At 47.6% G+C, this 20,805-nt stretch overlaps 1 protein-coding gene across 1 annotated transcript in view; it reads right to left on the bottom strand.

The window, feature by feature from the left end:
* Txnrd3 (thioredoxin reductase 3) overlaps window positions 1-14,729 on the bottom strand; it is a 34,762-nt gene extending 20,033 nt beyond the window's left edge. Inside the window, exons 1-6 of the mRNA XM_059258178.1 lie at window positions 14,342-14,729; window positions 8,234-8,294; window positions 7,168-7,277; window positions 5,614-5,718; window positions 5,353-5,425; window positions 3,448-3,567 (exon numbers count right to left, since the gene is read on the bottom strand). Of these exons, the coding sequence (XP_059114161.1) occupies window positions 3,448-3,567; window positions 5,353-5,425; window positions 5,614-5,718; window positions 7,168-7,277; window positions 8,234-8,294; window positions 14,342-14,500 (628 nt within the window). The 5' untranslated portion in view covers window positions 14,501-14,729. The remainder of the gene's footprint in view (window positions 1-3,447; window positions 3,568-5,352; window positions 5,426-5,613; window positions 5,719-7,167; window positions 7,278-8,233; window positions 8,295-14,341) is intronic.
* Between the last annotated feature and the right edge of the window lie 6,076 nt (window positions 14,730-20,805).

Raw genomic sequence — 20,805 nt, 5'->3', positions numbered from 1 at the left:
GGGCCTCGTGCACACTAGGCAAGTCCTCTACCAGGTCTTTATACTTCTTTATAATAATTGAGACTTGAACTCAGAGTTGCCTCACATTATTGACCAGTTCTCTCTGGCATGAGGCTAGGATTCAACTGCTGGGCCTTTCGTCTACCCCACCTCTTCTAGGTAGGAATGCATCTTTTCTACAGGTACTAGATATGGAGGTTCACACCCACCTCTGTGTAACTCCACATTCAGAAGACACAAGGGCCTGTCTGGGCAATCTGGTCATAACTGGATGAGAGTCCAGAAAACACACCAGCAACTGAGGGGTGGGGTCGCATCTCTCTCTCTCTATTAGAAAGCCCCTCCCCAGCCCCCAGCACAGTCAGTGTGGACATCGGCCTTCCATAGCACCAGGGTAAAAGGAGAGCTCTAGGGGTTTGCAGCCTGGAAAGGTCACTTTCGTTACTGCATACCCTCATGAAGCAATGTTCTCCACAGTGGCACATTTTTGCAAACTCCAGCCCTAGAAGACCTTTCATTCCAACCCTCTGGGGAACTTTGACTGCAGGGGTCCTGTCCACTCTCTTCACAAGCCAAACAACCTTTTCTGTAAAAGGTAAGAGTTTCAAACATAGCTGTACATCAGCCTGCATATCCTGCAAATAACCAAGTCCTAGATCCCCTGAGCTTTCCTAGGAGACCGGCCAAATCTAGGGCCTGGCTGTGTTCCACCCTGTGTCTATTCCTTCACTGTTAAATTGGATGCAAAAAGTCACCCTCTCTTCAGAAAAAGCTCAGCTAGTCTCACAGGTTTATTTTTCAATATAAACTTTAAAATGATCACTTTTGAGCTTTGAAGGGGGGAAATAAAGTCTCAGATTGTGCTGGGTCTGCATAGTCATGAGCTAATCTTGAGATGTGGCCTCTTCATAATATTGACACAACCCCTCTAATTCACAGTACTTTTTGGTGTGCACTAACAGTCTTCCCATGTACACCGTTAGCTTTGCTCCAAGGCATCTCATCATTTTTGTCATTTTTCACTATATTTTTAGCTTGTTATGGCTGGCAAGTAAGAAATGTGATTTTCACACTAACTGAACTAATTAATTCTAATATTGCTAAGCTCAATCTTTTATATGTTCTAGATATATCATATCATAAAGTTAGACCTTTCCCCCATTAACCCTTTACAAGTAGATGTCCTTTCTGTCCTGTCCATATTCCCTGTGCAGTGGCCAAGGGTACTACAGTCATGCATGGGGTGGCTCTGAGGCACTGTAGCCAAGCACTAGGTGACTCTGGGGCACTGTGACTATGCACTAGGTGACTCTGGGGCACTGTGACTATGCACTAGGTGACTCTGGGGCACTGTGACTATGCACTAGATGGCTCTGGGGCACTGTGACCATGCACTAGATGACTCTGGGGCACTGTGACCATGTACTAGGTGGCTCTGGGGCACTGTTACCATGTACTAGGTGGCTCTGGGGCACTGTGGCCATACACTGGGCAGCTCCAACTCATATTTAACACAGAATCAAGCTCTTCAATAAATCTTTGCTTTCCACTCCTCATCTGAAAAGTTTCAATGTTAGCCTTACTATCAGAGTTTAATTTAAGCACAGCAGGTATGAGGTTTTCATAAATGCCTTTGGGTCACCACTGTACTTCTGGTCAGGCCCCTCTTGTTACCTACTGTGAGCCCTCAGAAGCAACACATACTCCTTTAAGACACTCATGCTTGTCACGTGGGTCACCCCTATGGGATGCACTTTTTTAGTTTAGATTCACTTAGTATTATAGTTACGTCAGTCTCAACTTTTCTCAAGTCTTAAACTATCCCAGCCTCCTGTTTCCTAGTCTTGTCAATCTATGTACATCCCCTGTCCCCACTTTATCACCATATGCTGTGACTCTGCATCACAGCTCTTGCTCAGCTCTCTCTCCAGGAGACCCTTCTCCGGAGAGCAACCTTCTAGGACATTCTGCAGATGTTTTCAGTGGAGGAGTATTCTTAAATACAGAAATCCCACCCAGAAACCAACCTGCAAAGAGAGACTTGATTCCATCTACAACCAGCGGGTCCTAAATTAATACTCTCCACTGAGTCACCTGGTGAAATGGGTCTAGTCTCAGCTACCACATCCAGCTACTCAACTGATCCCAGCTACTAACTGAACTACTATTCAACTGATCCCAGCTACTAACTGAACTACTATTCAACTGATCCCAGCTACTAACTGAACTACTACTCAACTGATCCCAGCTACTAACTGAACTACTACTCAACTGATCCCAGCTACTAACTGAACTACTACTCACGGCCCACACCCAGTGTACAACCTAATGCCTGCCTCTCTCCTCCACCTCAGGGAATCTACTGGGTCTATGGCTATCAGTCGCCTGTAATACTGGCACTACCCACATTGGCATCAAGGTCTCTGGAGAGAGCCGACTCATTCATGGTTTTGAAAACCTCCACAAGATCTTCCGACAGGGCCACCATGAAGACTACGTCTGTGTCTAGCTGGCCACCACAGCCAATCACATCTGCATCACCAGCTTCCCTAAATCCACCTCCCACTCTCAGCTCGGCATCTTTGCTCAGGCCTGTAGCATTTCTTGCCTCATCTCTCCCTTCTCTTCCCCTTTCTAAGTTCCTTAGTGCGTCAGGGGGGATCTGGACTTCAAGCTGCGGCCTGGGCCTCTCTCCCGCCTGAGCTCAACCCCCCCTTACCTCTCAGGTAAAGCTAACTGCTTGGCTGTCTGAGGTCACCTCGTCCACCATCTTCACTCTGCCCCTCAGAGACCATATTTTCTCACATCTGCACTTCTGGCCAACCTGTGACTTCCAAGATGCAGCTTGAACTGGGCATGGTGATGCATGCCTGTCATCCCAGCTACTCAGGAGGTAGAGGTAAGAGGATCACTTGAGCCTACGAGTTCAAATCCCACCTGGGGAACATAGTGAGCAAGACCTGTCAAAAGCGGGGGTTGGCTAACATAACATGGGTCAAGGGTTATTTCATCCTCAAAGCTTTTCTTGGTGCTCCTCTGATGCTGCAGGGTACGCCAGGTACCCCTCACGTGCTCTGCAGAGATGCTGTTACTTCCGGGCAGGATCTGCTATCATTACCTCGCAAGGCCGAGTCCCAACAGCAAACAGGAATGGGACTCAGCCAAGATGCTTAACACAGACTCAACACCATACCGCTACAACAAACTTTCATTCTATTTTTTTTTTCACACTGGAAAAAATGAAAATGGCCATCACTGCCTTTCACCTTCTGCTGGACTTGTTCAAGTTTTGTCTCTAGGTCTAAGTCCCAGGATAGCAGCTGGCATTGTGGCCTCTGCAACTGAAGGGCAGAGTGGTCACACCTAAGGAATGCTTACTGCGTGACTGTCAGAACCAACTGCAGAGTCATGGACTCAGCCTGTCTAGGTTTTCCAACCCCCACTCACCCTGCTGGTTATACTCCCAGCCAAATTTCCTCGAGTCCTGCAAGGCCTGCCCCAGGAGGGCTGCCTGGTGCATCAGCTTCTTAGGAATACAGCCCACATTGACACAGGTGCCGCCCAGGCCTGAAAAGAAAGCGACATGTCAACATTCCCCGTGTAACAAGCGTGCTTGTATGATGTTTCTCACATCAATGTGGGGTTATTAAAATATGTAAGAAGATAAGCTCTGGCGGTGGCAGGGACAACTGTCATCCTCCAAACGAGGCACAAATGGTTAAGTCAACTATCTAACTTGCAATCTGTGGAGAAGACCCAATAATGAGTGAAAATATAAGTCTACATGAAGAGCTCTGGAGACAGAACGCACTTGTCTGGTGCTCAAGGGATGAGAGCTGCCTTGGCTAATGAGATAAGCACTGCACTCTTGGAACGACAGCTTCTAGCCTCTCTAACCCTCACTCCTCTGAGCCAACTGTCAGTCCGCAAAAGCTGCCTGGTGACATCTACTCTGCATGTGACCTACATAAAACAGGCCAGGCCTGTGTGCCTCATGTGCCCCACACAAAACAGGCCAGGCCAGTGTACCCCTTGGCAGGACCCAAGTAAGGAATTCTCTCCAGCTGCAATCTCTTCCAGTCCACAGATTAGCAGGATCTTTTCTAGATGGGGGAGGAGAGAAACAGGGAAGAGGCAGGAGGGAAAGGTCAAGGGTACACCCAGACAAGTCAAAGAACAAGCAAGGTGTGCTGCTGTAGCCTGGGAATTCTAGGCTAAAGCCTTTGAATTAGCTTGAATTTCAAACAGTGTTTTTGTTTTTGGGGTTTTTTTTTTTCCCCATACTTTCCCTACGTTTACGAGACAGCACAGTCAGGCTGGGTACAGAATAGAGTCCATAGAGCAATGAGGACACAGTTGGGACAGGAGAGTAACAAAGGTCAGAGCAGTACCCAAAGCTAGCAATAGCAGTGGCCACGAGAAGGGGCAAGGAGCCAGAGTGAGTCCCAGGACAGTGGTATCAACCATGTGTGGCCTTCCCGACGATGAGGCCAAGAGTGTCAGGACCCTAGCTTCCCTTCCCTGTCCCCTGCTCCAAACTGACAAAGCCCAACCTAAAACCAGAAAAACGGAGACAACCAGTGGTCAGGGTTCTAGGCCAGAGCAGAGCAGAGACAAAAGAATGCAATGAAACATACATGAATATTCTGCACAAAATCTGTATGTTCTATTTTATTGAGAAGGAGGAAAAAACCCCACACGGCAAGGTGAGCACTGTGCCCTGCAGCACACAGCAGAGGTATATGGCCAGGACCATGTACCATGCAACCAAAGAGTAATGATGATGGACAATGACAATAGCAGCCACTATACAGCCATTAAGCCCAGCTGTGAGACTAAGGCAGAAACAGAGAGTGAGCAGGACACAGCATATGCACTGTGCCTGCAACATGTAAAAGTACCAGTGCATGTATGCCAAAAAAATCTATGGCAGAAGTGTGGGTGCTGGGCCACGGAACCGCCTTCCTTTTTGTAAAGCTGAACTGTTAGCATGTTCCTTTGCAGAGTCTACACTGTTGGACGGCTCACCCTCCTGAGACCAGGCAGGGTTACATGAGATTACAGGAAAGAAGCTGCCTGTAAAAGCATAGGACAAGGGCTGGAGAGATAGCTCAACAGTTAAGAGCACTGGCTGTTCTTCCAAAGGACCCAAGTTCAATTCCCAGCACCTACATGACAACTCATAACTGTCTGTAACTATAGTTCCAGGGGATCTGATACCCTCACACAGACATACATGAAGGCAAAACACCAATGCACATTAAACAGATAGATAGATAGATAGATAGATAGATAGATAGATAGATAGATAGATAGATAAATTTAAAAGGCCAAGCAGGAACTACAGCTTACCCCAGGATGAGCCCTGAGGCGATGGGACCACAAAGTCTAGCACCATGACCTTCTTTCCCAAGTTGGCAGCTTCCTACAAAAACAACCACATAAAAAGTGTCTTGCCACCTTCTCACTCCCATTTTTCTCTCCCTTAAGTGAACAGTCTGAATTTGCCAGATACTCCTCCACCCCCAATCGAACCAGTTATTATAAAAGCCTAGATTGCAAGATTACAGTTAACTTTCAGAAAAGTCATTGATGGTTCACTTGTGTTCACACCTTTGCACAAGAGAGGCCGCCAGAGCCCCCGCCAATGACGATGAGGTCATAATCATGAGCCGAGTCTTCCTGAAGGAGCTTCTGCAGTAAACCGTTCTTATGTGCCTACAGATTACCAAAGGAGACAGAATAGCACATGACTCCATTTTCAACCAGCATGGATTCTTTGTCTAAACAAATCTGGAGCTGGAAAGACAGTTCATCAGTCAAGAGCACATATTGTTCTAACAGAGAAACTGGGTCCAGTTCCTAGGAACCAAGATGGTTGGCAAGCAACTGCTGGAAACTGAAGTTCCAGGGGATCTGACATTTCTGTCCCCTGCAGACATCTGTGCATGTGCTCACACAAGCATACTCCACTCCACACACACACAAACTTAAAAATGAAAAATGTTTTTAAAAAAATACTCAATGCTGGGGATTTAGCTTAGTAATGGAACACAAGGCCCCACGTCTGGTTCCTGGCACCAAAAATAAAAAATAAAAGTGAAGAAAAACCTCAGGAATGATGGGTCAAAACATTTGTGTTGAGATTGTAAATCTACCTAGATCTAAGTAGAGCACAACTTATGCCAACATACATATATGTCCACTGTGACCTAGACATTCTGACAGTTATCATGTCAAATGAGGCCACTTTCCACAGATAAATGATCAAGTGTCACTTTTCCAGTCCTTGTCCTCTGGACTGGTCTTCATTTGAAACCTGGATTTTATGCATCAACAGCTGTCTTCATGATCTCTCACAAACTGACCCTTCATTCCACAGCTGTGCTGGGTGGCTTCCTTTATCACACACCTCTCAATGTTTCTTTCCCAATGGCCACATTCTAAGAATCAAGAAGTTAAAGCCCCATGCTTTGTACCCAGTATTGGCAGCCCTGACAGGGGTTCTAACTCGCTGGAAAACAGTGTTTGTGTTGACCAACTCTTGTTGGAGAACAGCATGTTTCACCCCCTATCAGGAGGAAGAGACTTGTCCTGGCCCCAGTGACCTACCTGTCGCTCTTCCTGGGGCTACGTGAACAAATCTGTTTACCACAGATAGGGCAAAACAAAGATATGATTCCAGGTGTGGCTTAGTGAACTCATGAGTTTTAACTGGGCTGCTTAGGGGAGTGTGGACTTGCTGTCAGCTGCACTACTGAAGAAGGGTCTGTCTTCATGGGAATTAACAGCTTATCTATCTCTAGGAAGGGATGGGACCTCATGAGCCACCTCTTGAGTCATGAGCTGCTCCGGAGCCACTGTGAACCCCTCATGAGCCTCATGATGCTCCCTCCTCACATACACACACAAGGGGGAGTGGTGATGGACCCAGTCCTATAATGGTCACAGCCACTCTGACTTCAGGCTAAGAATGGCCCTCCTGTGCCTGGGTCAGCACTGTGTAACTTCTCAGGTTTAGTTGGTGGGAAAGCTCACTTCCCTGGCAGTCTTCAGGGTCACCTGGTGACTGGCCTCTGTGATTTTCCACTGGTACTCCCCTTTGACACTGATAAATTACAATGCGAACAAACAGTGTTGAGGACCATGAGTGATGACGATCATTACCTGGAAAGTTCGCTCACATCCGCCCACGTGCACTTTATTCACAAAAATATTGGGCACTGTTTTCTGGTTACTGATTTCTGTCAGCACTTCCTGAACACTGGCCCCATCATCTGAAGAATGAAACAGTATATGAAGACACTATAAAGGATCCCCTTGCAGAGCTCAAGTCTTACGATGCTCACTGCTCGTTGCTCGTTGCTTACAAGTTCACATCCGTGACAGGCCAATGTGCTCCATGACTTCAGGAAATAATGACTCAAGATGAGAAAGCAGCTACACCTTCAGAGGACACCTTAAACGCAAAGGCCTACCTATGGATTGCTGTTAGGACAAAACATTTGGGTTAGCTTTTGCATACATAATAGCTCTGCCACAAACAAGGGACAAGTATCCTTTAAGAGAGCAAAACTCAAGTGAAACCTGTTATAATAACTAACAAGAAAATGCTTCCTATGATTACATTTAAAAGTTTTTGTAAGTATGGTCTGCAATCCACCCTTCTTCTTGGAAGATGCAACGGGGCCATGATACTTGGGACTTGGCACTTATTGGTAAGAAACAAGAGCACCTTGCTTCTTAAGGCAACTTGGTGAAAAGCCAGTGCCATGAAGGCAAAGTTGAAGGTCTTTTCTGGTCACTATCTCATCCCAAATTCCTGCAAAGAATAGCAGATGTGAAGTGTTCAGTGACTGCCATGGCCACGGAAGACAAAGATTCAAAACTAAGCTGAAAATTTAACATGCTCTTCCCCATGGGTAATCAACCAGGAAATGGAGCGGATTCCTTTTGTTATGACAGTTTAATCGATTTTGTAGAATGCTGGCAGGCAAGTATCCAATGCCTCAAACACTTTAAAGTTAGCAGCCCACAGCACTTCCCATTTCCTGTCCTCAAATATGGAAAATCTTTATCAAATTGTTTGTCATATGAAGGTTCATCTTCGGTGTGCTTGAACACAAACAAAAGCTCATTTGACAGACAGACATGGAAATACAGTGAGTTGAACAAAGTGGAACAGTCATGTTGGCACTTACTACAAATAGCAGCATTACTGACAGCTACTCACCAACTTGATCAAGTTCCAGGATGTTGTAGTCCACTCCTAAGGATGAAAAGAGTTCCTTAACCTGTAAGAGAAACGGTTGTGAGCCTCTTGCTCTCAAAAGGTTCGGCAGCTATGAAAGGTGTTCATGTGACTGACATACAGTGATACGAGCTGCCCAGCACAGGCAATCTTAGGGACATGAGTTCTGGCCCACAGTGTTCTCATTTTCCTCCATATACTTCCCCAGAATAACCCTGTCTGCCACCTCCATTCTTTTACTCTTTGTCTCCTTATGACTCCTAATCAACTTTTCTGCTCAAATCTCTTTTCTGGTTCAGGACAGGTTCATGGCACTCCTCCACGGGTGCTACGCCTCAGTGCAAATCTTCTTCAACCATGTCGCTTCCTTTTTCTGTGCTTCCTCTCAACAGCCATTAAGTTCCTCCAACTAAATCAACCATCAAGCATCTAGGACCAGTCAACCATGATTCCAAGTCCACAAAATGCAACGATGAACCAGACACACTCTCTGCCTTCTAGGACAGAATTCAGTAGCATGATGATAGTTTAACTATAGCCCATTTACCAGCTGCCCATCAAAATGCCCCAGAGTCTGACTGAGAGACGACAGTGTGGGTATCACCCAGAGCTTGTGAGTCATTCAGCATCAAATCTGCATGGTAACCACTGTGCAAAGCTCTGGCTAGGCTTCACCTGCACACCTGCCTCTCAGACAGACATCTTCCAGGTCACACTAACCTGCCCGCCACCCATCCACGGACAGCAATGGCTAAGTCTTAGTTCTCTGTTGAACTGCTCCACTCTCGAGTTCCCAACAGTCACTCCATCTCAGGTGTTCCCAGCTTTGTCTTCTCCAGTTCACCCAGTGGCAGCCACTGACTGGTCTTTTCATAGCCATTTTGTGACACCACCCTTAAACACCCTCCACCCTTGAGATAAAACCCAGAGGCTCCAAGGTCTAAGCAGATGACACATCTGTAACCATGATAATTACCTAAGAGTAACCCTTTCATGTCTTGGAAATCTCCTAAAAGCATTCTGCAAATGAACATTTATTCCAGAAAATCACCTAAGGAAAAGCAGAGTCTATGGCCCTGTAGCCTGGTCCTGCCCCTTTCTCCTCTCCTATAGCAAGAACTCTATTTCAAGTGAGTGTGGCTCCAAAATAACATCTTCTCAAATGGCAGGTCGCCAGCATCTCTCAGCTCTGAGTCACAGAAGCTTCAAAACACTCAACCCTATTTGAGGTCAAACCCTCTACATAGGTAGCTGGAAAATCAAACTCTCTGTGTAAGGTCAAGTCCCAGGAAGAGAAGAGTAAGCCAGGAAGAGCAGATGCTGCAGGCCCATTAGGAAGCATCCCCACCTCCAGCTCAGGAATATCGTACAGGGGTTTTGCAAGGGGAGGGGCAGGCCACCATAGCAGAGAGTCCTGAGTAACTTCTTTTGAAACAGGCTGTGGGAAGTTCCAGCTCAAAGGCAATGGAGATGGACTACCAGGAAAGAAAGAGGAGGCAAAGACAGCCATTAGAGGGACAGGCTAAATCTGCCGGTGAATGAGGGCAGCCACCATGGCAAAGGACAACAATTCCTCAGAAAACTACAATTAAAGATACCACAACACTCACATGTTCACTCATGTTCATTACAGCTTCACTCACACCAGCCACAAGCAAGGCATGTATCAACTGGTGCCTGGATTGATAGGAAAGGTACCCGTACACACACAATGGCTTATTATTTACCCTGAGGAACTAGGAAAATTCCAGCTCATGCTACAAGATGGACTAACCTTGAGGACATTACACTAAGCAAAACAAGCCAGATGTAAAAGGCCAAACGCTGAATGATGATGTCACTTGTATGTGGCACTTGGAGTGGTCAAACTCACTTTTTGGTGAGATGGTTGGTGAGGGCTGGGATGTTGGAAACATTAGTTACTGTGTTGTTGAGTTTAGAATTTCAGATTGAAAAGTTCTGGAGATGGACCGTGGCGATGAGAGCCAACAATGTGACTCTGTCTAATTGCTGAGTCCTTGCACGTGGTTCCAGGGACTTGAACCTGACTCAAGGTGACAAGGGAATGAAGAAAAGACAAACACACAGATGCACAAAAATGGTGGTCTAGTCCTCAGATGGAGGAACCTCAGCATCCCCTCACCCACCCAAGCATTTTATCATATAGAGGTGAAATGGTGGGGGGGTGGCAGGCAGGGTTATTGCATACAGCTGAACCAAGGAGGCAGGGATTATGGTAGACAGGTGAGCCAAGGACGCAAGTTTAACCAACATTAGTAGGAACAGTCTCTGGAGGGAAGCAGTCTTCTAGGCTGCAAATATCCAGGGAGGTAGGAACAGAAAGCTAGGATGGACATTCTATGCACACACTCCTTATTTTAGCACTCAGACCAGGAGGGAAGGCTTTGTCATTTCTCTGAGCATAGCCTGGGGAAGGTTTTGCCATTTTCCCACAGGCTTGAGACTTGAGTCCTTGGCATGACTGCTGCCCATGTCAATAGCAAACATTCACTCAGGGCTTCCTCCACTCTCCGCACACAGTATCATTGGCTTCTACTCTTCTGATGTGACAAACGTGTTTAAAAAAAAATCAAGGTATTTTGCCCTGGTTTAGTCCGGGTTATCTTGTCTGGGAGTCCATCTGTCTCCACAGCTTGCTGGGTTTTGTGTGACAGCCAGGTCAGTCCTTTCAGCTCTGGGCTAACATGTAACCATAATCTTAATAATCTTAATCCACACTTATCAGTAAAACATCTTGAGACACTTAAACCTTCGAAATGAAATTCCAGCCATTTCCAGGGAGCCCTCACCCAGGTTTCCTTTCTTACTCCTTATATTCAGCCACACTTCCTTCCTGTTGTCTTCGCTTACATAAATTCCTATGTCAAGTGCCTTCCCTTACAGGCACACCTCCTCTTTACCCCGGAGGACAAGCCCACCTGTCCTTTCCTTAGCCCGTCCAGATCGTCTGAAGTAGCTACTGTGTGCCTTACTGCCACAGCCCTTGTTTATCACAAGCTCTTCTTTCTGCACTTGAGAGCTGGCTGGTGGCTGCTTGGCTGTTGTGAGTTCCTGGGGGGCCAGACCCATGTTCACATCTCTACAGTGCTAAGTACCCAACAACTAATGCTTGTTAAATGCCATTACCACTTCAATAAAGGGACAAATCTTTCTTCTTGATTACTGTATGGACCATATGTGGAAACAGCAGTGGACTGTGGGTCATACATTTAATAAGCCCATGAACAAACCACCACAAAATCAGCCAGTGAATGGTCACCAAAAGATAGGTTTCCAGGATGTGTACATCCTAGAAAAAAAGAAAAAAAAACACCCAGGAACTGGCTGGAAGACCTACCATCCAAACTGAAGCAGGGACTGTGAAGAGACCCTGCCTCAAGAAGAGTCTTTGCTCCCTGCTAAAAACCAACCCCCCAACACACACATGCATGTACACACACACACACACACACACACATCAAGAAAGAGATCAGCACATATGAAGATCAGATTGATGGAAAGGAAGGACTCCTCAGTGTATAAAACAGGAGCAGCTGAGATCATAAATAACTGAATTTTACCAATACTAATTCCCAGTGGATTAAAGAAAACAAGTGTGGAAATCATACTACAAAACTTGCAGGAGCCAAATCAGAAGAATGTGTTTATAAGTCCTAAATAAGACTTGAAAGCCACACACCATGAAAGCGAAGTGAAGTGGGACAGGTCTCACTGTGCAGAACTCACAAACTTTAATTACCAAAAGACTCAATAAAGAGAGTCTGGGAGATTTCCCAACATTTCCCAAAGGACTAGTATTTATAATATATAAAGAAAACCTACAAATCAGCACAACAAAAGAAAAACAAGAATAATGGTCTTAATGGTTCGCAGGAGAAAACTCAACGGTGTCATAAGCATACCGACTTTATTAGGGAAATGAAAAATTCAAGTCACAAAGAAAGAGTATTATGTACCAGAACTACAAAAGTGAAAAAAAGTAGCTGTCAGCAAAGCTGCAGAGCAAGAACTGTAACACACTCACTAGCACAGACCAAATTGGTGTAAGCATTTGGAAACGCCCTGACCCCGTGATTGATTCCACGAATCAATCAGCCAAAAGACACCCATCGCTTCTAGGCTTTTCAGCTAAGATCGAGTGCTACCTAGATAAGACGGTCAGGGGTGTGCTTCTAGATGTACCCAAGGATAGGCATCAAGCCATATTGTTTTTAAGATCAAAATACTCAGCCAGTTGTGGTGGCTCATGTCTGTAATCCCAGCACTTGAGAGGCTGAGGCAGGAGGATTACCACAAGTTCAATGCTAGCCTAAGGAACGTCACAGCAGTGAGAAGCAACGAAGCAGAGCTACAGGTACTAACATGTATGAGTCTCTAAGCAAAACTGCTGAAGGAACAACTGTAAAACAGTATGTGATTCTACTTACAAAAAGGCCCACGCAGGCCAAAAGGAACAGAGTACTGCCAGTGGTGTGTAGGCATCTAGTGACTCAGAGAAGAACAGGGAATGCGTTTACCCTGTGGGGAGGGAGGGAACATCCAGGAGTCTCCATGCTGCCAGTGTCATTTTACTAGTTTTTAAAATGAATACGTGTGTGTGTGTGTGTGTGTGTGTGTGTGTGTGTGTGTGTGTGCAGTTGCAGCTGTGGAGGCCAGAGGACAATCTCAGGTGCCATTCCAAGGAAGATGCTCTGTCTGTCCACTTTCTTTTCAATGAAGTCTCTTACTGGCCTGAAGCATAGAGGTTAGGTCGTCTGGACTTACCTGCCTCTAACTTCCAGGCACTGGGGTAAAGTGCACTCCATTATGCTCATCACTTTTATGAGTTCTGGGGATCGAACCTGGGTCCTAGAGCTGGCAATATTCATTCTGTTTCTTGTGATAGGGACTCTTATAGTAGCCCAGGCTGGCATAGAATGCATGATCCTCCTGCCTCAACATCTATTTTTTTTCTTTTAAATAGTGAACCCACGGCCTTGCTTCCACTAAGTCACACACCAGGCCCTTAACTTCCTGATAATGTTAAGTAAACATCAAAATACTGAATATCCCCATCTTGCATCTTCCTTCCAAAGGTTTGTTTCTAAGACAATGTTTTTTTTTAACTCATTATATGGTACCAATGCTGAATGTCCACCTAGCCCCAAATTACGGAGTGTGCAACAGAGTTTAAACTAGTCTCGACTTAAAACCTCCTCTACTTTCATCTTAGAAGTGGAAGTCGCCCTGCAGCGGTGGCGCACGCCTTTAATCCCAGCATTCAAAAAAAAAAAAAAAGTGGAAGCCAAGGCCCCGCCTCGTTTTGAAACCTGGTCAAGGAGCCAAACATGCTAATTAATAAGCGTGATCTGGATCCAGCTTCAGCGAACCTCGCTATCCCTCGCTCTTTCATTTTAGTAGTACAATTTTAAACGCTTTTTTTTTTTTAAGTTTTGATAAGCCCATATCAGGCTGTAAGGCAAGCGTCTAGGGGTCTGTAGGTTGGGACTCGGTCGGAATAGGTAAGCAACTATGCTCAGAAACGAGAATTCAACCAGCTCCCTGAAACACGCCTAGGAAAGTGCCACAAAAGGCCTACTCCGCCCACCTTCAAGCCCCGCCCACCCTTTCGCCCCTGTCAACTCGAGACCGCCCGCTCACTAAGCTCCACCCAGACCCCCCATCCACTCGGTCCCTCCCACTGAGCTCCACGCAGACCCTCCCCAGTAGCCCCGCCCACCAGGTCCTGTCCCTAAACTATGATTCCTCTCTGCCCAATGAGCACCGCCCAGACCCCCCCCCCCCAACGGTTCCTCCCATCAGGCGCCAACCCCTGAGCGCTGGCTTCGCCCCGCCCACTGAGCGTGCTCAGACCCGCCCGACCCGCCCACCAGGCGCCAACCAGGGAACTCCACCTCCGCCCCGCCCACTGAGCTGGTGCCTAGACCCCTAGATCCCGCTCGCGGAACTTGCCCAGTCCCTTCACCACGCTCCTGCCGTCACGCCCACCAGGTCCAGGGGTCCACATCCACTTCGCTCCTTCCACCAGGAACTGCTTAGACCCTGCCAATCAGGCCCGGCCCCGCCTACCCTCGTGCTGTGTGGACAGTAACTCTTGCTGAAGATCATCACCCGGTTGCCCTCGATGAGGTCCTTCAGGCGGCGCCGCACCTCCTCGCGGGCGTTGGGGGTCTGGCGGCTCGTCCCAGGGGACGACAGGCGGGCGCGGCGGCCCGGTGGCGATGACATTAGCCCGCCGCGGACCGTGCCCAGGCGGCGGTTGGGGGCGACTGCCGCCTTCCCCAGCCCGGGCGACTTCTGCGCCCGCGGAGGCGCCGGTGGGGACGGTGGCTTCTCCAGGGTTTCGTTGTCGCTCCCGGCAGAGCCGGGCCTGCTCAAGAACCGCGACGCGAGCGGCCGCCAAGGGGACGATGCCAGCAACGCCACTGAGAACTTGAGAACGCGGCGCACGGGACAGCTGCGGGGCCACGCTCCCGCCCTCGCGACCGCACCCGCGGAGAGTTCCTGCCTATTGACCGGCCACGCCCCCGGGCAGTTTCGCCCCACCTCCAAGGCCTTCTTAAGGCTAAGCCACGCCCCCTTAGCACAGCCCTGTGTGCAGGTGAACCAGGCCATCTAGTGTATCCCAGCAGCAGTCCCTTGCCTTTTTCAAAGGTGCGGTATCAAGCTTGTATGCTCTGCTATTCTTGAAATGATTGTTTTATCAGAAACTACCGTTTCTGCCGCCCAGAGGCCTCTCTGCTGTACCTTCTGTTCCTGATTCTCCACCAGTCTCAAGATAGGTGCTTTTCAGGAAGGATAGATGTCTACATTTTATTTGGGGAATCGTGAATAAAACTATATCTAGGAAATACAGATTTTTTTTTTAAGCTTGTATTACCGAAACTGAATAAAACATCACTTTCCCATTGCAATTCAGTCTTAATATGAGATTCCTAGGTCACTACCACCCACAAACCCCCATCCCCATTCCCTGTGACATAGTGTGTTGGTTAGTTTTTGCCAACTTGGCACAAAGTAGGAACACCTGGAAAGAGGAAACGCAATTGAGAAAATGCTTCTTTCAGATTGGCCTGTAGGCAAGCCTATGGGGCATCTCCTTGACTAATGATTGATGTGGCAGCACCCAGACCACTGTGGAGGGGTACCACCCTTGGGCAAGTGGTCCTACATTGTAAGAAGCAGGCTGAGCAAGCCATCAAGAGCAAGCCAGTAACAGGACTCCTCCATTGTTGGGCCTCTGCTCCTTCCTGAGTTTTCCACCTTTCCCCAATGATGGACTGTGACTGGGGACTTGCAACCCAAATGAACCCTTTCCTCCACTAGGTTGGTTTTGGTCAGTGTTTTATCGTGGCAACAGAAAGTAACTAGAGAATATAGTATTCCGGAGCCACCCCCAACAAATGAACCCCTAAACCACCATTGTCCAGACAAATCCTATGGGCGACATTTGGAAAGAAGGCCAGAGGGCTTACTGGCTCACTCTCAGTCAAATAAGGACACATGGTGTGCCGACATTTTGTCGACTGAGCCCTCTCCCCAGGCTCAAGTTATGACGTTCTTCCTGTAAGCACCCCTTCTGAAGTTCATCTTCCTGTAAACGTAAATAAGCAAAGACACTGACTCTAGTTAGTGGCCATTGTTAGTCAGGCAGTTAGCTAGACTACCCTCAGCACCCGTGGTCTGGAACCCTCACTCGCCAGAGGACTTGAGAAAACTGCGCAACAAATGTGGCTGCTGACCCCGTCTGAAGGCGCAGGCTCCACCATTTCAGACATGTATACCAGCCTTGCTGCCGCCAGCCTCAGTCCTGGAAGACCTGCCGAAGCTCAGAATTTTTCACTTGCAACCCCTTTCAACCTGAACAATTTCACATGACTCAGATGTGTATGTGCACTAAATAGACACACCAACCAAATGTTTGCTGGCAACAAGTCATAATGAATTTCATTTTTAAGAAAATCTTAGGTATCTATATAATTCCTCCATTTATTAAAGATGAGAGCAAATTTGCATTCTAATGAAATGGATGAGCTTGTTTGTTTTTACATAAAACAAATACTGCTGAAAATTTGATACCGAAGAAGGTAGAACATTGTCAGTGTTTTTCATAATTGATCAATATTTTAATTTTTTTAATTGTCAATGCTGGGACTATTGCTTTGCATAAATACAAAGAATGTTTAGAGCTATCTCAGAAATGGTTGGAAATTCTGCCCTAATCCCAAGCCAACATTCATTTAACAATTTTTTTATGAAACTCAAGTATGCAGCTCAAATAGCAATTTTTGAAATCAAACATTCTAACACAATACAAGTCTAAATATATACTAATTTGTTCCTTACATGCTGAGGAATGCTGGGAGGAAAATATTAAAAGTCTTTGTTTTCTGTAATTAAATCATTCATTTTTATAGCAACAAAAAAAATTTATTGTAGCTTTAAAAGCACTGCAATGCACGACATTCCATAGTCTCCATTCTGAGGCAACATGTTTCAGGCACTGTTTGTGGGCCATGTGTAGGTTTGAGGAGATGCACAGGAAAACATGCATGCATGTGTTTTGTGTTCAGAACCAAGGCTGCCCCACTGAAGTCAGGTAATCGACACTGGCAAGCCCTGCCTAGCAGAATCACCTTGGATTCATTATGTTTTCATTTTGAATTGGTTGTTGGACTTTCAGAAAACTTTTATTGAAATTTGGTGGTTTTGTGTGTGTGTGTGTGTGCATGTGTGCACAAACGTGTGTGTATAGAGTGCATGTGTGTGCACCACATGCACACAAGAGCTCACAGAGGTCAGAAGTGGTGTCAGATCTCTTGGAACTGGAGTTACAGACAGTTGGAAGCCACCATGTACATGCTGGGAACCCAAACCAGGTCCTCTGTCAGAGCACCAAGTGCTCTTAACTGCTGAGACATCTTTCCAGCCCCCTTGAGAAACCTTTTACTGTTGTCAAATTTTTCACAACCCCACGTTTTTTATTCAGCCCCATTTGGGGTCACGACCCACAGCTTGAGAACCTGGGATCTGTTCAGTCTGCACTTGTTGCAGGCCTTGTGCATGCCGCCACGGCCTCTGTGAGTTCATTTATGTATCCGTTTGGTTGTGCCTGGAAGATGATCACCTCTGGCTCTTACAACCTTTCTGCCTTCTCTTCTGCATAAAGCCCCGAGAGGAGGAGTTTGCTGAAGACATCCCGTTTAGAACTGAGTGCTCCAAAGTCTCTCACTCTCTGCACATTCTTGTTGTGGGCCTCTGTGTTAATTACCATCTACTGCAAGAAGAAGCTTCTCTGATGAGGGTTGACAGATGCACTGATCTTGTGAACAGTCATATCAATGTCATTAGGAGTCACTTTATTGCTATGTTCCTTTAGCAGAATGGTAGTAGTAAGTTTTCCCCTAGGTTCCATGATCTATCTGGTCTCGGGTTCTTGGACACTTTGGTGGTGTCAGATATGGGTTCCATCTCCTGGAGTGGGCCAATGTTGTTAAGTGGCAAGGCTGTGATTGGTACACACATAAACCGATGGCTATGATTGATCCAAATGCCCCTTCTTGGGTGGCACAAGCAGGCTGCTCAGGCTCACTTGGGAGATGCCCTCCTGTGCTGCCTCCCCTGGAGTTGCAGCACCAGGCTCCCCCAGAGTGGTCTTTCCTTGCCTACGCTTGGTAGTGTGGACTGAGCGGTAACATGCAGAAAGAAGCAGCTGGTGGCATCCCAGCAAGGGCTGGGCAGTCTGCAGGCTGAGCTGGGAGGGGGCTGGGCAGTCTGCAGGCTGAGCTGGGAGGGGGCTAAGGAAGGGGGAAGGGCAGCTAGGAGGGGGCTAGGGAAGGGGGAAGGGCAACTGGGAGGGGGCTAGGGAAGGGGAAAGGGCAGCTGGGAGGGGGCTAGGGAAGGGGAAAGGGCAACTGGGAGGGGGCTAGGGAAGGGGAAGGGCTGTTGAGTTCATTACTTTCCTTGTCACTGGGACAAAATGCCTAACAGAAGCAATTTAGGGGAAGAAGACTTCATTTTAGCTCACAGACTCATGGCAGGAAAGGTGAGGTGGCTTTCAGGTGGCTGAAGCAGCATGCGGCTTTCTCACATCTCAGCCACCCAAGACACAGAGAGACTCCAGATGAAACTCAGGCCAGCTTACAGCCCGCAGCTCTATCCCCAGAGCCCTGGGTCAGCCAGCTGTGCAACATGTCCCTAGACTGTGCCGAGAGCTGGGGACCAGATGTTCAAATACACAAGCCTCTGGGGACATTTCACATCCAAACCATAACAGTGGTGGACGTAGAGAGGCCACAAGAGAAGGCAGAGAGCTGACACTGAAGGAAAGAAGGCAGTAAGGAGCCAGGAACGTAAACTGCAGCGCTAGTCACCAGAAGGGTTCCAGAGAGCTACAGGGCCAAGGGACGGCTCCGTACTGAGCTCTAACAGTGGCCAGTGTTTAAGACTAGGGAAGCTCAACTGCCCTCCAGACCTACACCAGAGCTGTAACAGAGGCCTCTGCCAAAGGCTGAGGAATCCTAACACCACCACCCCAGGCCACACAAGCTCTGGGTGCTCCTAATGCTAAGGGTCCCAGTATGGGTGACCTGCAGGAGGAATGTAACACTAGGGGGCGCCACCTGCTGCCGCTCCCACCTGCCTAACGGTTACCACTTTCTGCTACACAGCATGGCTAGAGTTTCTCCTGGCCTATTTGTGATATCTGTTTGGGAAGAGTATAAGGAGCCCACGCAGTTGATGGTAATGCTCTGATTACTGTTTTTTTTGGTTTTGAGATGAGCTCTTACCCAGCTGTGATGGTTAATATTCGCTGCCAGCTTGACTACATCTGGAATCAACCCAAGCTGCTGAGCACTCCTGTGAAGGATTTTCATTATCATAGTATTTGAAGCAGGAATATCCACCCTAAATCTGGGCCACCTCTTCTGGCGGCAGCCCAGATCCAAGACACAGAAGAAGGAATGTTTGTTTTTTACCTGCTTGCCCTTGCTCCCACAGGCGAGTCCATCTGTCCTGTTGCTGAGACATTCCTTTGCCAGTTTTAGAACTAACGTCTTTGAAATTCATAGGTAGACTAAAGATAACCAGCTCTCTAGGAATCCTCTAGGACTCCACGCCAGATTGGGATCGCTGAGACATCCAGCATCATGGGCTGAACAACTAACAGATTATCGATAGGCCTTTGTGTCAGGAGACAGGCACTGTTGGGCTACTCGGACTACAGCCAGTTAGTCTCTCTAATACATCCCCATCCAACATATCACTAATCTGTTTGTCTGTCTTCATTCCATCAGTTCTGTTCCTTCAGAGGACCATGACTAATACAGCAGCCTAGGCTGGACTTGAAATTACTGGGTAGCCAAGAATGAGCTTGACCTCCAGATCCTCCTGTTTACCACCTCCCAAGTGCTGAGCTACTGAGCTCCACCATGTTGGCTTAATGGTTTGCTCTTTATACCCCAGCCCCTATCCCATGTGAGCTCCATGAGGGAGGGGCTTCCTTATCTTTGGGCTCACAGCTCTAGCCCTACAGTGCCTGGCTCATAGCAGGAAAGCTGTGAAGTTTACAGAGTGATTTACCTGGATCATAAATCATCAGTGTGTACAATACTGCTCCTGCCAGAGTCCAGCTCCAGTGGGGTTCAGGTCCTAAAGAGGAGGTGTGGAGCTGGTGAAGGGAAGGAGGAGACTGGCATGATCTGAGGAGCGCTGCCGTTTTATACATTTTCATCCCTCAAAGCCCGCACAAAATTTCCCAAAGGAAGAGGCATAAGGGAACTCCCATAACACATAGTGAGAATTACTAAAAATGAAGGTAAAAGGGTACTGGAGAAGTGTGAGCTGCAAAGCAGCAATGGTCGCCATGGGGTCTGTGCCATCCACCACATGGTCCACACCACCCTCCTATCCCTATATGACAGGTCAGGATCTCAAATCCTTTTCCTCCTTATCTCGCTTATCTAGAACAAATCAGGCAGGTGGCACATAGACCATGTGTTTAGGAGCTGCCCTCCATCCCCACCCCTGTCCAGGGCCTGTGTGACCCATGTCATGCCTTTATTCCACAGACAATGCCAACCAGCTATGGTCAGATTCAGGACACAGGCTTAATGACAGCACCTGTTTTCAGGAGTCAGCGCCCTTAAGGGAGAGGCCCAAACTGAGGGGCAAGACTGGCGAGGCAGCTTCACAGAGAGGGTACGTGGGAGCTGGTGCTGACACACTGAAGGATGCCCCCTGAATTCCAAGATGCTGTCACACAAGCCAAGCAGAGACAGCACTGCTGGGCACGTTGGGAGTCCAAGAGTGGGCAGCAGTGAGGGAAAAATTAATGCCAACAGAGTAAGTGGGGCAGATGGCGGAGGCCCGTGACCTGTTGTATAGTCTCCAGGGAACAAATGGGAACCTAATGCAAAGAAGTGCGACATCAGAAAGGTGACGGCCCTGTGGACTGAATAGGAGTTAGGGTTTGGGGAAAGCGAGGAAGGAAGATGACAGAATGAAAGGGATGTCCCCACTCTTCTCGTTAC

Source organism: Peromyscus eremicus, chromosome 3, assembly GCF_949786415.1.
Source record: "Peromyscus eremicus chromosome 3, PerEre_H2_v1, whole genome shotgun sequence".
NCBI classification, from domain to species: domain Eukaryota; kingdom Metazoa; phylum Chordata; class Mammalia; order Rodentia; family Cricetidae; genus Peromyscus; species Peromyscus eremicus.
The sequence above is the reverse complement of the archived record's forward strand: the minus strand, read 5'-3'. Positions and strand labels throughout refer to the sequence as shown.